The 17,141-nt window shown below is 42.1% G+C and overlaps 1 protein-coding gene across 7 annotated transcripts in view; it reads left to right on the forward strand.

The window, feature by feature from the left end:
- CHST11 (carbohydrate sulfotransferase 11) overlaps window positions 1–17,141 on the forward strand; it is a 260,188-nt gene that overhangs the window by 158,149 nt on the left and 84,898 nt on the right. For 4 of the 7 annotated variants that reach the window (XM_043519524.1, XM_043519526.1, XM_043519511.1 and 1 more), the window contains exon 3: window positions 124–183. The exons of the other annotated variants lie outside the window; for them this stretch is intronic. In XM_043519524.1, the coding sequence (XP_043375459.1) occupies window positions 124–183 (60 nt within the window). The remainder of the gene's footprint in view (window positions 1–123; window positions 184–17,141) is intronic. 7 annotated transcript variants of the gene reach the window in all.

Genomic DNA, 17,141 nt, shown 5'->3' on the forward strand with positions numbered 1-17,141 from the left:
CCATGCTGAAAGTGAGTACCAAAATAGCATTTTTAGAAAGGAATTTCTTCCAAATTTTCAAATGTAACTTGCAAAAAGGGTTTGTTCTCTGAAGACATTAGTTCCTGTTGTTGCCTGTTTCAGCCAAATCCTCTTGAGCTGTTGACCTTGAAAGCTCCCACATACTACGTAGAATTGGGAAAGGTCTTTACCTAAATGGAAGAACTCCAAGGACAACCTGCACCAAACAGTGTTGATTACATTCTTCACTCTGAGTCACTACTCAGCAAATCTTCTCATTGTGGTATAGGGCTGTCTTTCTGGATGCGATGTGAATCTGAGCTATTGACTATCTGTGGTTATTTTAAGAGCCTGTGGTACTTTTGTCAAGAATATGGGTATTTAACCCCATATGTCCTGGCTAAATTTCAGTCTGGATTACTACCCTGGCCTACTTAAATTCCTTCTTCCATTTCAATTTATTCTTCTTCCTCACTTGCCGTTCTAAACTCTTACATATTGCAATATGCTGTTTAACTGGTTGCTGTGTTCACCTACCATTGAAGTTTAACCCTATCTGTGGTAGATGCAATCCCTGTGAATAGACAAGAATCTGTAAAGCATTTGGGGATCATTACACTTTCTAGTTTAGTTTATTAACATAGTGTCTTAGCCATAGGTCATTTTGCATGGATAATTAGGATAAAAGGTGCTACATATAAAATGTTATAGTTCTAAACAATAAGATATTAAAATGCTTTGGCGTAAATAGACCCAAACAAGAAAGTAGTTTAGTTTAATCTCTTGGTAACAAACTATATAAATATTTATAATGGAAGTCTTGGGAAATAAAGATATGATTAATTGTATTTTGCTGTATGTATTCAATAGTATTAATTTTTAGTTTGAACATGTGCATTTATGAAAGTGAGGGAAAAGTTAAACTGTGTATTCCAAAATAAAGCCAGGTATAGACATGTATTTTTAATGTACCATTCTTGGGATAGTATTGGAGAAGAGGAAGTGTTGCACTTGTACTGCTTCACCTATTTAAATGGTATAAAGATTCGTCAGCATGAGATGGGATTGCCACTTTGCTCACAACTAAAGTCAATAATGTTCCACCTGAAGAGCCCTGGAGAGGTGGAGAGAAAAATTATAACTAATAAAATTGTGAGAAACAACTACAAATCACCTAAAATAGTTTGTCCATAAATGGCAAATTTGGGAATTTGATATCCAATATTGCAGCAACAGCCAGAGCTAGAAATAAGTGCTGTGATTCTCATTTGAAAGCTGAGAAATCTCCCCTTTCCAGTCATTTAAAGTGCCAATTCCAAGTCCTGATGAAGTATCAGATCTTAAACCCATCATTTGTTCAGGACTAAAGTTTTCCTGTACTCCATTTCAGACCAGAGTAATTTTGGGGGTGGGACTGTGAAGAAATCAAACATCTGCGGGGGGAGGGAGGGTAGAATGAAACAAGAATGAGCAAACTGTCCACACTAATATTTTTGTGTGTGAATTTATTTTATCACCTAAATTCCAAAGATTATTTTGTCTGTTAGCAAATTTTATGTTAAAGGTGCTGATTCGACAGCACTGGAAACTGAAGCCCTGGATTAATCCTCAAAAAGGATAGTGTCAGTTCAAATTTCCCCCTACATGTTCCTGTGCTATGGGGATCCCCGCCAGGGGAAAGAAACCCATTCATTCATCCTCTTTCAAAATTGGGCTTCTTTTCTGGGAGTGTTTTAAAGGGTGCCAGTTAGTGTTCTGTTTCTGTGATAGGGACACATGTCCATTGGGAGCTGGATTCCAACTGCCCAATTTATTTCACACAGGCCACTCAGTGGCTTTCAAAAGATAACTGTCAATGTGGACTGTAACTGATGGCCTAGAGATGTAATGAGGTGCAAGGCCTTTGTACTCCTCTGAGCCATGTAGGCCTCTTGGTTTTGCTGTCAAGAATTCTAGATCCTTTTTTATATTTTAACCATTGACAGCTGCATCAGAATGAACTCACTTGAGTGCTGACAGCTCCCAAGAAAGCTGAAGTAACATTTTAAGGATAATAAAAATATCTTCAAATCTGGAAAGTCTTGGATGGCTTACAGCGGGAGAAAACCCTCAGGAAGAAAGTGGATCTCTCTCTCTCTGTCTTTAGTTAAGTGTTTTGTTCAAATTGTGAGGGATTTTATGCAACTGTTGCTTTAGCACAATGTGTGTTTATGTAAAACCGCCTTTACATGTACTGCTCAGTTGTATAATGAGCTCTGAACAGGTGGACCGCAATTGAAGCCCTATTGAAGCCAATGGTCCTTCATGTGGACACAGTGCAGTTATTGTGCAGAGCAATTTGGAGAATAGGTGCACAAATCTTTAAACGGGTAGGTTAAGGAGGGCAGGTTATGGAATTGTACGAAACTGTAGTCCATCTATAAATAAGACAAAACTTAAGAGAAATGAATGGGGCACATAAATATTCCTCCTTTCCTTGCTGTATCTGAATATTGACTATCCAGCACCAACATCTATTTTTTTTAATGAGGAGAAATATTTCCAACAATTCCACAATCTCCCAGGTTTAATTTTTATAATTGAACTGTTGATGGTGATTCATAAGTCTGCCCTGCAAAATAACAGTTTGGCAATAATTCAGGGCTCAGAACATGTGTTTTAACTACCTGCTATTTATCAAGCAAGAAATTATACTGAGCTGTGCATCAGTCAAAAAGCAATATTTAATTTTTTCTAATGTTTTAGAAGCTAATATCAATTTTTTTAAACTCTGATTTCGAATTCGAGAGTTTTCAGTGGCAGGTTGTTTGTGGCACATCTATAATTACTGTCCACATGTTTTTATGATTTTTTTCATGGCAGCGTTTTCTCTCAACCACTGCAGCTTCTGGAGGGTCAGGCCAGGTGGCAAAGTCATCATGAGTTTATTACTGCTGATTTCATGAATTGTGTAGCTACATCAAATATTTTTATTTTTCATTTGTAAAGTCTAATCTTCTTTTCCCCCCTTCCCTTCTATCTCCTCCCTCATTTACACACAAAAGAAGGCAGCTGGTTACAGTGATTTATGCATTAGGTAAGTATTGCCATTCCAAAGCACTTTGTAATTGCCATTATCTGGGTCTCCCTACACCTTAAAAAGTTCTAAGCGGCAGGGATTTGCACCATCCAGTGAAAATATAGTCTATGGTGCTAAGGCTTGCAAGGAGGGTCTGTGTTTTGTCAGCAATGACAGTTTTAGCACCACTCGGCTTAATTTTTTTAAATCCAGCAAATTACTCTATCCGGCCCAAGTGTCTGTAGCATTAGTGGCTGCACCCTTATACTTTGGGCAGTGATCTTATTGCCTTTTACAAGCTAAAAAGGGCATGAGCTAATCGGTGTTTGGATGAGAAACCTCCAAGGAAAAAAGATGTCCAGTGGTGGTGTTGATTCAGCAGGTGGCATTGTTCCTGGTACATTCCAGTCAATATTGAACCGATGTCCCAGCACTGGATTGGAGGACACTGAGATGCTTCAAGTGCTGTGTTTCAGGTGAGAAAGCCAAGGTCCTGACCACTTCTTCCAGCTATGTTTTTATGATTACTCAAACAATACTCCAACCGAAAGACTGGAACGTGTAATATGAAAGCGTGGCTCTACTCTGAAAAAGAAACTCGGTAACAATGCATAGTGGGGTTCCCTGGCATTGATTTCAGTTGACAAAGAAAAATGTCATCCTTGAAACTCAGCCTGAGCTCTGACAATCAAGCTGGTCTCTTTCCTTCTTTTTCCTCCTCCTCGACATAATCAGAAATCAACATTCCAGCAGGGCGAAACTAGTTCCTCACTGACACCTCTGCAACCCGCTTGTCTTCAAATCATGCCTTTAGCTTCACTCATGAGATAGTATTGTCTTCAGATTATGACCTCAGGGACACTTATGCACTTACTGCCTTCAGCATGTTTGCACAAGTACAACGGTTCAACCCTGAAACTCCATGAACAGTTGAGCTGATGATTGGAAAAAAAAAAGACTAGAATCCAGCTTGTTTCTTTCTATCTGTGCTGCATGCGCAGGGATAACAGGAGTAAAAAGCAGCAAAAGCATTTTCTTGTCACTAATGCCAGCAAATCTTGACTACATGCAATGAGCAGATCTGTTTTATAATAATGTGCCATATTTATATAATCACTTTGCATAGAAGCAGCGCATTTTAAAGAAGGGAACACCTTACTCTAGGAATTGGTTGCTTTTATTTTTTGTAAATGCACCAAGATATTGCCATGATTGGGGTGATATACAGTGATCACAATTAAAGAGCCTTACAACTGTTACTTCATGGTGATATCAAACATTGCAGTGTTGTCTTGCACCTAGAACATGAAATAATTGTGACACCTCAAATACTGTTGTCTGGTAACTGGTGATGTTTGTAGGTTATTAAATGCATATATTTGGCAATGTGTGATTTATATAGAGTTCTCTATTATGACAATTTTGATGAAAATCCTTGTAAAAACATTGGCTGGATATCATTTTGCATGTCATTGGCTGTTTTGTTTTTTGCCCCCCCAAGGACTGCAGACATCCTGGCAAAAATAAAATCAAACTCCTAAAAATTGTATTATGCTGTCAGCCACCATGTCATAGGAGTACAATAACTTTCTTTTATCATTGGCAGCTGCTACTGTAAGTAATGACTACCAAGCTAACCCCCTAAATTTGAGCAGTTTGCAATAAATTTTTCATCCTAAATCACTTTTAAATGAAACCAGCAGTGCTGAGATCCTTGCACATTAAAAGTGAGACTAGAAAGGGATTAATAAAACCTAAAAAAGAATCCATTGTGGCAGCTGTAGTCATAAACAAGCTTTATAGTTATGTCTCTCCACCAAATGTCAAGAAAGCTCTGATTGTGCAGTGTGGTAATTTTCTGTCTTGTTCTTTCACATTATAGAAATGGGATTAGATTTGCCAGGTGTTGTTTCTGCTGTCTGCTTCCTGAAGTCTCTTTTTTGACCCCTTTTTTGATGAGATGATTGCTTGTAAAACAACTGGCAATTACTATTAACAGATTAGAAGTTTTGGAGATGTGCCACTAGGTGATTAGGTATGTGCACTACAGAGCAATTGTGATCTATATTAATATGTAAGTGTCATGGGGCATGGATCCTCTCTTGCCTTCTTGCTTCGCAGACTCCCATGGTTGTGCCTTTACCATGTCTTTTTATTATGCATTCCCTCCACCACTTTCACAAGAGTCCCTGTGCAACAGTCTGTTTACAATGTTAACCTACTTTTTGGCCCTTTCATCAGGGCCTTAGGGGAACAGAGATCTCCCTGCTCTGAGCCTTTGTGCGTCATGGCTGGGCTGGACTGGGATAGCTGTGTTCTTCCCTTTCTCTCTGCCCTTTTCATTGCCTTCCTGTGCCTCCTCTTATCTACCTGGGCTGATAGGGTAATTGACTCAGCCAGACATCCTGATTGACTGATTACCTCCGTCAGCATTCTCCAGGGGAACTAATTAATATTAGAGTGATCAGAGTGCAGGTTCCCCTGTTTGCACCCTGCACTCTGTCACAGTAAATAATAAAAAAGGTGTTAGTCTATTAAAAAAAAAAAAAAAGCACAGCATTTTAATGTTGTCCTATGAAGTGTAAAAGGGATGGATTTGTGGCTAATGTGCTGTACCTGTGTTAAACACATGATGCTATATTAAGCTGAAACAAGTAGCAAGGAAATTAAGTCAGTCCATTTTAAACATTTAGCTGAATTCAGAGGGCATTGGTGCTTATAAATTAACCTCCCTCAAAAATATTTTGATTTGTACCTAATGTGGTGCAGTACAATGGGACCTTGATTCAGCTAAGTACTTAAGCAAATGCTTAAAGTTAGGCACATGCTTAAGTTCCTTGCTGAGTCCGGGCCTGGAAGGGGAGTGCTATACCTCTGAGGTTCCATCTGTTACATAAAATGTTAGAGGTCCTGTCTGCCAATCTCTGGCTGTATGGGTGAATGCCGAAGATGCAATGATTAGAGTGACTGATTTCATCCTTAACTTGCTGAGTTTCAATATTCATTGAAGCTGTTGTTGCAGTCATTTTAATAATTATTTAAATTTCTCTACAATCTTATATCAGAGGGTCTCTAAGTGCTCTCTGAATATTAATGAATTAACACCCCTATACCCAATTCTGGGCTTATATACTCTTGATGCAGTGTCTGACGACCATGGGATTGCACGGGGTATGGCAGTTGTGGGTTGGCCCCTTTAGGCTGAAATCCATTTAGTAAGTGCATCTAAAGGAGTTTCAGGTGGCGTAATTTATATCCTCTTCTAGGACACTCAGCGTGTAAGTTACACTAACATAAACCAGTCCACTTTAAACTCAAATCCCACTTACCAGTGTGTAATTTACACACTTGGCACATCACTTCTGAAACTGGTCCACTGACCTTTACCAAGTCCAATGGAATCTAAATGGGCGTAATTTATAAACCAGAGGTCAGAGGAGAAGGGTGTAGGAGGAAAAGCAGTTAACTGAGGAACTTCAAAGTAGCTTCAAGAACAAAAAAAGAAAGATTTCTAAGTTTAAAATCTTACACTTGCACCTTCCTGTTAGTTGTTTTTCCTCCTACACCCCTCTCTTCAAGCCTGTCAATGTGTAAGTTACACCATCTTAAATTCCCTTAGGCTCAGTTAGGCCCAGTGGACCAATTTCAGAGATTATGTATAAGGGGGTTTATGTTACACACTTGTAAGTGAGATTTGAATCTAAAAGAATCCAGTTGTGTAATTTACATGTTGAGAGGGCCGGAAGAAGGTGTAAATTACACCAGCTGAGACTCCACAAGGTTCACTTAGATCTACCTTGTGACTTTGCTCATAGACTCCTCATTTAATCACCATACCTGCTGTCATTCTAATGAATTCATTTCTCATCTAATAAGCCCAGAAAGTTGGATCCCACTTCTGTATTTTGAGATGAAATCCACAGGTGAGAAAGCAGCCCAGCAAATTCTAACCATTAAAAATCCCTGCAATTTAGATCAGTTTTATATACGGTACAGTGCTGAACTGCAGCTGATGGGATATGACTATGGCTAAGATATTAAACCCTGAAAACTGCAGTTTGCATTGGAGGAGTTAATCCAGGTTTTTCTTATAGAAGAGCTACTCATTCCATTGTAATGGATGTGGCTGTTGTATGGCTTTAATTCCTGGTATGCCACTGGAGGGGCATAATCCAGTAGAAGAGAATAGGTCTGGAAACCAGAAGTCCCTGAGTTCTAATCCTGGCTCTGTCACTGCCTCTCTTCTCTTTATTGCATTGGGCAAGTCATAACCTCTCTGCCTGACTATTTGTATTTACGTCCCTCCCTATGAATGATTTGAGGATTAATTGGTTAAAGTTTGTAAAAAGCATTGAATATTAAATATCTGATTATTACCTACTGTAGGAATATAGGACCTGTTCCAATAGCTACAGAAGTCAATGGGAAATGTTCTATTGAATTCAGAGGTCTTTGGATAAGGGCCATATAGCCTAATAATAGGTTTGGATTATAATCTGATACTTCAGTGAGAAACTATATATGGACTGTCTGAGCTCAGTTCAATAGAGTTTTGGTCATTCACCCCAGCATAGAATTTGGCCTGTTATATCGAATCCAAGTTTACACTAGTTTAATTCCAGTGACATCAGGAGAGTGCACTCTGGATTTACAGAAGTCTTAACTGAGAGCAGAGTTTGGTCAATAATCTGTCTGCCTCTCCACCTGACATTTTATTTCCGTTCAATGGTGACCCTTGCTGTTTTTCCTTCTAGAGGCACATATTGTACAAATGAATGTGCCATCTTATTTCCCTTCCTGCCTCACCTTTTTCGGCAGCAACCTTTGCTCAGTGCCCTTTTGCATAACAGTTTAAATGCTACTCTCATACAAATCTTAGAGTTGCCTTAATCAAATAAGATACTTCCTGATCTCATATTTATTGAGAGATATCCCCATCTTCTCAGTGTTGACCACAGTCAGTTTGCAAGGGGATGCATATAGTGATTCATTAAATGCCTGACGCTCACTAGCCCTTTCTGAGATTGATGAAATAGGTATGTTGAAAATGTCAGTAATCTTCACTGTAAATGTCTCAGTCACTTTCCTATCAGAAGGGTTCTGCATTCAGCTATTGTATGTGTCTCTTCACTTCACCCGCACACTGCTTTCATAACCTAGGAAAGTTCAAGTACTTCCTGTAGTTTTTGTTTGCCATTTTCACACGGGAGCTATCACTACCTCATAGTTTTCTTTTCTGAAGAGGTTGTGGCTAACAGCCTGATCCTGCTGTTACTCGTTGGGTTAATTCTGCAACTCTTTATTCCTATTGAAGTCAAGGGGACTGCAGGATTGGGCTCCAAGGGCCAAATCCTTCCCTTAAAATGTGCCCTCTGCAGCCATAAACCTGCAGTGGCGACCCCATAGTGGCTCCACTAGCCCTCTGTAGCTTGAGTGTAGAGACAATTCTGTCCCCTCCAATCCCAGTTAAACTTTCTGGTCCAGCCACCCCCTGCCACCCATTCACATGGGCTGCCTGCAAGGACCAGGATTTTGCTCATTGGGAATTATGGATGTGGGTTCTATCACATCCTATTGGTATTCATGTCTAGGATGGCCAGATGTCCCGATTTTATAGGGATAGTTCCGATATTCGGGGCTTTGTCTTCTCTAGGTGCCTATTCTCCCCAATCCAATTTTTCACACTTGCTGTCTGGTCACCCTGTTCATGTCCCAGTGTTGAGTTTGGGGTTTGTGTGTTTTTTGTTTAACCTCCTACAATATTAAATGAAGACATCACAAACCGTTCCATCACAGCAGATTTATATAGTATAGAAGCAGAAGCTGAATGCAGTGACTGCCTTCCTCCAATGCTGGAAGTCTTGTGCATGAAAGGAAAATGCGATTATAAATAAAATAGTTGAAATGAAATGTGTGTGTCAGCTGCCTTGAATTCTGAAAGAAACCGCAGCAAACACTTTGTAAGTGGCAAACCTTAATGTAAAAGGTACAAGTCACTGTAGTTCTATTTTTGTCATCAGTTTTGCATAAATCTGCTACTCACCAAAACAGATGCAAGTAAAATAAAATGACCATTAATAAAAACTCCTTATTGTGGAGGTTTCACAGCAAAACCAAACAGTGCCTGGAGGGGTTTTCATTTTTCCTTTCACACGTATGCATGATTCTTGCTTTAACACTGGATTTTGTAATCTCCTGGAAACTGTGGGCCAAATTCTGCCTTTTGGATGCATTTGTATGAGTCCCCCTGATGTCAATGGAAACACGTGCATGTGAGGACAGAATTGTCTCCCCTCATCCTCCCATTGTTGTATTGCGTTATTGCACTAGCTAAACTAATATACATTAGTGATGAGTAAATATTAAAGGGTCTATCCCAGTGGTTTTCAAACATTTTTTTTCGTGGACCTCTTGAAAATTGCTGAGGGTCTCGGCAGACCACTTAATGATCTTTCCAAATGTTGCTTGTACTGTTAGCTAACTATTGTAAAGCGCTTTGGATAAAAGCACTATATTCAAAAAAACTTAACATTTTTTTGTTCTACAAATAAGCACACAACTCATATTTTAATATCAGTAGTTTTACCTTTCTAATGCGATGGATGTGCCCTCTCTCCCCAACCTTAGCAGCCCCTGAGCTCAGGCTGGGAAGGAGTGGGATCTCTCCCCTGCCACAGCAGCCACAGAGCTGAGGCTGGGAAGGAGTGGGGTCTCTCCCCGGCGGCCACAGCTCTGGAGCTTGGGAAAGAAATCTCTTTCTCTGGCTGCCACGGCCCTGCATGTCCCAAATTCGCCCCACCCTCTCTTCTCATCCCACTGCTCCCTCTCACCTACCCTCTATTCCCCCCAAGGCCACCCACCACCTCACCTTACATGTGCATCTTCTCCAGGGTCCAGGCACCTAATTAGTGAAGCAACACCTGCACAGCTCCACTAATTAGGTGGATGGCCCTTCATTCTCTCGTGTGTGGCCGCCTTAGAGGGAATTATCCGCAGACCACAGTTTGAAAACCTCTGGTCTATCCCATTACTTGTTCTGTAGCCAAGATTCCTGTCAGGGGAGAGAGCTTTGTCTGTAGAACAAGTACAGGATATGTGCTGAAGTCATAATATATGTTAGTAACATATGCTAAGTATGCTAAGATGGGGGCATACAACCTATCCAATATATAGAGCGCAGCAGCTTGAGGAGGAGGAGAGCATAGACCAGTGGTTCTGAGTTTATTACACAGTTTGGGCCGCATTTGCGGCCCATAATATGTTACCTGGGCCCTGAGGGCCAGGTGGCAGGGCATCGGCAGCCCAGAGCATGATCCCTGCCACACAGCTGCCCCAGACCCTGGAGCTTGCGGGGCCAGCTGGATGTCCTGGATCTCATGGGGTAGGCCAGGAGCCCCGACCCCAGACTCACACCACATGGGGCAGGCTGGCAGCCCTGCCCCCACTGCACTGGCCAGCGTTGCAGCCCAGACCCCTCTGCGCCAGGCAGCCGAGAACCCAGGTGGGACCCCGGGCTGCCTGTTAGCACACAGCTTAGCTGGGCTGCAGCTGTGCGCTAATTTGAGCTGCGGGTTGAGAACCGCTGGCTTAGACCCTAAAGTAAAATTCACACTGCTGCCATGTTGTTTCATTCCAACCAATGGAAAACAGCCAGACATGCATCAGGCACTCTACATTGGGCAGAGGGAAAGGCAGGTAGGCTGTTTTGGTTAGAATAAGCATGGCCACTGGGGTGTGCTGTTCTTCAGTCATGTCGTTGGATGCTCATCTCAGAATTCTGGTTTTCCTAGTGTATTGGAAGAAAATGAAGGCAAGAGATGTCAGCTAGGAACCAGTCCAGATACTTGCTTAACTTGGGGTTGTTCGAGGCTGTTGCTTAATAGTAGGTAGATTTTGTTTTATATCATGTGAGATTTTATTTTCTTCTGATTTTAAACATGAAGGAAAGGGGCAGCTTCAGGAAACTCATCCTGTTAGGTCACATGGAATGTAATGGCTCACTACTGTGGAACAAGAAAAGGAGTACTTGTGGCACCTTAGAGACTAACAAATTTATTTGAGCATAAGCTTTCGTGAGCTACAGCTCACTTCATCGGATGCATCAGATGAAGTGAGCTGTAGCTCACGAAAGCTTATGCTCAAATAAATTTGTTAGTCTCTAAGGTGCCACAAGTACCTTTTCTTTTTGTGAATACAGACTAACACGGCTGCTACTCTGAATACTGTGGAACAATGCAGCTGCTACAGACATAATAGCAAGGGTTCTTGCAGTTTCTCTTAGCATAAGAATTACAAATGCCTCTCCTGGCTTCCAAACAGGGCGGCCCCTCTTTTGCTCTGGAAAATGCAGTGAGTAGCAAATGAGGGGCCCACCTATTTCCATATGTGTATTGTTTCAACCCCTGATTGGCCTATTGCTGTCCATAGCATATGCTACTTTGTTTCTTTCACGGGATTGGTTCTAAGAAGGCAGGAAGAAAAGGCGTACTTGTGGCACCTTAGAGACTAACAAATTTATTAGAGCATAAGCTTTATTAAGAAGGCAGGGTATCAGTGCATTGTTGGGAGCAGTGCTTTTTCCCAACCAGTTCTAAAACAAATTCCACACACTGTGTAGAATCAAAAACTCACCCACTTCCTGAGGTTTGACTTAATTTCTCTCTTGATAAACATTAACGTAATATAAAAACTGTCTGCCTGTCTTCTTTATTCTTTATTAATTTATTATTAAGGTGTAGTTACATTATAATAGTTTAGTGCTTAAAATGTTCAGATGGAAATCAGGTAGAAACATGCTCAAATCATGGAAAACGTTGCATTGCACATGTGAATCAGTTTAGGCAAGAGCAAATTCCACATGCAATGTGGCAGGCAAAATTTTAGAGGATGCTTTGAAATTTGGGCTTTAACTATTTTGCTGAACTTAAATTTGCATAAAACATTTAGTCCAAGCATGTGCTTGTTGGTTTATCTGACAGCTGTTTCATTTTAATATGCGCCTTTATAGACACTGGTAAAACTGCAGGAGTTAACACATAGCACTTTTAAAGTCTCTTCTCTCATTTTTGTTCAGATCTGCTGTTGAGGGTGACCATTTACTGCCTTCAGAGCAACCGTATAAGAAAACCATAGGATAAAAACTCAAAGGGAGCACATAGAAAAAGTCTGATTTTGGCTAAAATATGCCTCTGAAGAAAAGGTTGGCTTTAGATCTCCACTCATGCATTTAAATACTTGTTTAGGAGACATGAGAGCAGGAGTCTGCAGTGCTTTTCCTGGCTGAGAGTTGTATTATTGATTGCTCATATATTCTTGATCAGAAGAGCCATATAAATCTGAAACCTGCTGTCAAGGTTCCTTCCCCACTCTGAACTCTAGGGTACAGATGTGGGGACCTGCATGAAAACCTCCTAAGCTTACTTTTACCAGCTTAGGTTAAAACTTCCCCAAGGTACAAACTATTTTACCTTTTGCCCTTGGACTTTTGCTGCCACCACCAAACGTCTAACCGGGTTTATTATTGGGAAAGAGTAGTTTGGAAACATCTTTCCCCCCAAAATCCTCACCAAAACCTTGCACCCCTCCTTCCTGGGGAAGGTTTGATAAAAATCCTCACCAATTTGCATAGGTGACCACAGACCCAAACCCTTGGATCTTAAGAACAATAAAAAAAATTCAGTTTCTTACAAGAAGAATTTTAATAGAAGAAAAGGTAAAAAGAATCACCTCTGTAAAATCAGGATGCTAAACACCTTACAGGGTAAACAGATTCAAAACATAGAGAATCCCTCTAGGCAAAACCTTAAGTTACAAAAAGACACAGACAGGAATATCCATTCTATTCAGCACAGCTTATTTTCTCAGCCATTTAAAGAAATCATTATCTAACGAATATCTAGCTAGATTACTTACTAAGTTCTAAGACTCCATTCCTGTTCTGTCCCCGGCAAAAGCATCACACAGACAGACCCAGACCCTTTGTTTCTCCCTTCCTCCAGCTTTGATAGTATCTTGTCTCATCATTAGTCATTTTGGTCAGGTGCCAGCAAGGTTATCCTAGCTTCTTAACCCTTTATAGGTGAAAGGGCTTTTCCTCTGGCTAGGAGGGATTTTAAAGGTGTTTACCCTTCCCTTTATATTTATGATACGCCCCCCAAATCACAGATAGGGTGAAACCCTGGCTGGGATTTCTTCCTGGAGCTCTAGGAAAAAACAGCGTGAATAAGACACATGCATCTCTAAATATACTACCAAGTATATAAAGACTAACAATAATTTCCCCATCTCAAAGATGATTTTAACCAGTTGATTCTGGGAAACTTTCACGGGAGAGTGCATCAGCCACTTTGTTAGAAGCTCCTGAGATGTGTTGGATGTCAAAATCAAAATCTTGGAGAGCTAAACTCCACTGAATAAGTTTTTTGTTATTTCCCATGGCAGTATGAAGCCACTGTAGTGCAGCATGGTCAGTTTGCAGGTGGACGTAGCTTTTCCAGAGCGTAGACAATGGCGTAACTTTCTTTTTCACTGACTGACCAGTTGCTTTCCCTCTCGGATAGTTTTTTTTGTTGAGAAACACTACAGGGTGGAATTCTTGATCCGGTCCTTCCTGCATTAAAACTGCTCCCACACCATGCTCGGATGCATCTGTGGTTACTAGGAACGGTTTGTCAAAGTCTGGGGCCCTTAGTACAGGGTCAGACATGAGTGTCGCTTTAAGCTGGTTAAAGGCCTTCTGACGCTCTTCGGTCCACTAAACGGCATTTGGCTGTTTCTTTTTGGTTAGGTCTGTCAGTGGGGCGGCGATTTGGCTGTATTGTGGTACAAATCGTCTGTAATAACTGGCCAAGCCCAAGAAGGATTGAACCTGTTTCTTTGACTTTGGGACAGGCCATTTTTGGATAGCATCCACTTTGGCCTGTAGGGGGTTGATAGTTCCTTGACCCACCTGGTGTCCCAGGTAAGTCACTCTGTTTAGGCCTATTTGACACTTCTTAGCCTTAACAGTTAGTCCTGCCTCCTTATGCACTCGAAGACTTTTTGTAGATGTTCCAGGTGTTCTGCCCAGGAATCTGAAAATATGGCCACATCGTCAAGGTAGGCAACTGCATATTCTTCTAATCCTGCTAGGAGACCATCTACAAGTCTTTGGAAGGTGGCAGGTGCATTCCGCAGCCCGAAAGGGAGTACATTAAATTCATACAGCCTGACACGTGTGGTGAAGGCTGACCTTTCCTTGGCGGATTCATCTAGAGGTACCTGCCAGTACCCCTTAGTTAAGTCCAAGGTAGAGATGAACTGGGCCCATCTCAGTTTCTCTAATAGTTCATCTGTGTGTGTCATTGGATGATTGGGCGAGTTACGGCATTTAGTTTACGGTAGTCCATGAAAAAACGTATCTCTCCATCTGGTCTGGGAACTAGAACCACTGGAGATGCCCATGCCCTGCCAGAGGGGTGGGTTACCCCCATCTGTAATATATCCTGGATCTCCCATTCTATAGCAGTTTTAGCTTGAGGAGACAGCCGGTAAGGTTGGACTTTAATTGGGTGAGCATTACCTGTGCCAATGGAGTGGTATGCTTGTTCAGTCAGTCCTGGGGTGGCTGAGAACGTCGGCACGTAACTAGTGCACAGCTCCTTGATCTGCTGTCACTGCATACGCCCAAGGGTAATGGAGAGGTTCACCTCTTCCACGCTGCCAACACTTTTCCCTTCGTAGTAGACACCTTCAGGCCACTCAGCGTCATCTCCTCCCTGGGCTGTAAACTGACAAACCTTAATTCTCTGGAATACAAGGGCTTTAGAGAATTAATATGGTATACCTTAGGCTTTCAGTTGGAGGTTGGGAATGCTATGAGATAATTAACAACTCCCAGGCGCTCCTGGACCGTGAATGGCCCTTCCTATGACGCTTCCATTTTATGGGCCTGGATCACCTTTAAGACCATAACCTGGTCCCCTACTTTGAAGGAACACTCTCTGGCGTGTTTATCATACCAGGCTTTCTGCTCTTTTTGAGCATCCTGTAGGTTTTCTTTAGCAAGGGCTAGAGAGGTTCAGAGGGTGTTTTGTAGGTTGGTTACAAAGTCCAGAATGTTAGTTCTTGGAGAAGGTGTAAATCCCTCCCATTGCTGCTTCACCAACTGTAACAGCCCCTTAACCTCACGGCCATATACAAGTTCAAATGGTGAAAACCCTAAACTAGGTACGGCTCTGTAGGCAAAGAGCAACTGCTGCAACACTAGGTCCCAATCATTGGAGTTCTCATTTACGAAATTACGTATCATGGCCCCCAAAGTTCCATTAAACTTCTCCACCATGCCATTTGTTTGATGGTGGTAAGGAGTGGCAACCAACTGATTTACCCCATGAGCTTCCCAAAGGCTTTCCATAGTTCCTGCCAGGAAATTAGTTCCTGCATCTGTGAGGATGTTGGAGGGCCAGCCTACCCTGGCAAAAATGTCTGCTAGTGCCTGGCGCACACTTTTAGCCCTGGTGTTGCTCACAGCAACTGATTCCAGCCATCAGGTGGCAAAATCCATGAAAGTCAGTATGTACTGCTTTCCTCTGGGTGTCTTTTTCAGAAGAGGACCCAGAATATCCACAGCTACTCGCTGAAATGGAACTTCAATGATGGGGAGTGGCTGGAGAGGGGCTTTGACCTGGTCTTGGGGTTTTCCCACTTTTTGGCATACCTCACAAGACCGGACATAGGTAGAAACATCCTTGCCCATTCCCTCCCAGTGGAATGACCTCCCCAACTGGTCTTTGGTCCTGTTTACCCCAGCATGGCCACTAGGATGATCGTGGGCTAAGATCAAGAGCTTTACCCGGTACTTAGTTGGAACTATCAACTGTCTCTGAGGATGCCAGTCTTCCTGGTTTCCACCAGAAAGAGTTTCCTGTATAAAAGTCCTCTTTCTACAGCAAACCTGGATCGATTAGAAGAGCCGAGAGGCAGTGGGTTGCTCCGTGCCTCCGTCCAAGCTTTCTGGAAGCTTTCATCTGCGTACTGTTCGCTCTGGAACTGTTCCCTTGATGCTGGAGACATCAGTTCCTCATGATGTGAAGTTAACGTTTTGGTCTAAACTAAGTTACTGAGCTATGAAGATGTCTTTGAAGAGACCTACATGGATCCTATGCTGTGGGCTTCCTCATCTGTGTATTTTTCTCTATATTTCAATAGCAGCCAAGCATCAACTGAGATCAGGGCCTTGTTGTGCTAAGAGCATGACACACCTTACTAAGGCCTGGCCTACGCTCGGGGAGGGTTGATCTAAGTTACGCAACTTTGACTAGGTGAATAATGTAGCTGAAGTCGACATACTTAGATCTAAAAAGAAAAGCAGTACTTGTGGCACCTTAGAGACTAACAAATTTATTAGAGCATAAGCTTTCGTGAGCTATAGCTCACTTCATCGGATGCATTTGGTGGAAAAATGTTTTTGTTTTTTTTTTCCCACCAGATGCATCCGATGAAGTGAGCTGTAGCTCACAAAAGCTTATGCTCTAATAAATTTGTTAGTCTCTAAGGTGCCACAAGTCCTCCTTTTCTTTTTGCGAATACAGACTAACATGGCTGCTACTATGAAACCTGTACTTAGATCTATTTACCATGGTGTTTTCACTGCAGTAAGTTGACTGCTGATGCTCCTCCATCAACTCTGCCTACGCTTCTCGCTCCGGTGGAGTACCGGAGTTGACGGGAGAGTGCTTGGCGGTCGATTTTATCGCCTCTTCACTAGACACGATAAATTGACCCCTGCTGAATCGATTGCTCCAGAGATCATTGTAGACATGCCCTAAGACTATACAGCAGCTGGGAGTGCGCTTCCCAGTGTGGGTGGACAGACGCACTCTAGCTCTGCTCATGCTAGTGCGCTAAAAAAATCAATGTGGTTGCTGCAGCAGCCCCTGCCACTTGGGTTAGCCACCAGAGTGCAATCCTAGCTCACACCCTGGGTATGTACTCAGGCAGCTTGCCCGAGCTCTACACCCATGTCGCTTCTTCCACTGTGCTAGTTTTAGAGCGCTAGCTCAAGCAGAGCTAGTGTGTGTCTGTCTACTCATGCTGGGTAGCA

This window comes from Dermochelys coriacea, chromosome 1 (assembly GCF_009764565.3).
Source record: "Dermochelys coriacea isolate rDerCor1 chromosome 1, rDerCor1.pri.v4, whole genome shotgun sequence".
NCBI lineage: Eukaryota > Metazoa > Chordata > Testudines > Dermochelyidae > Dermochelys > Dermochelys coriacea.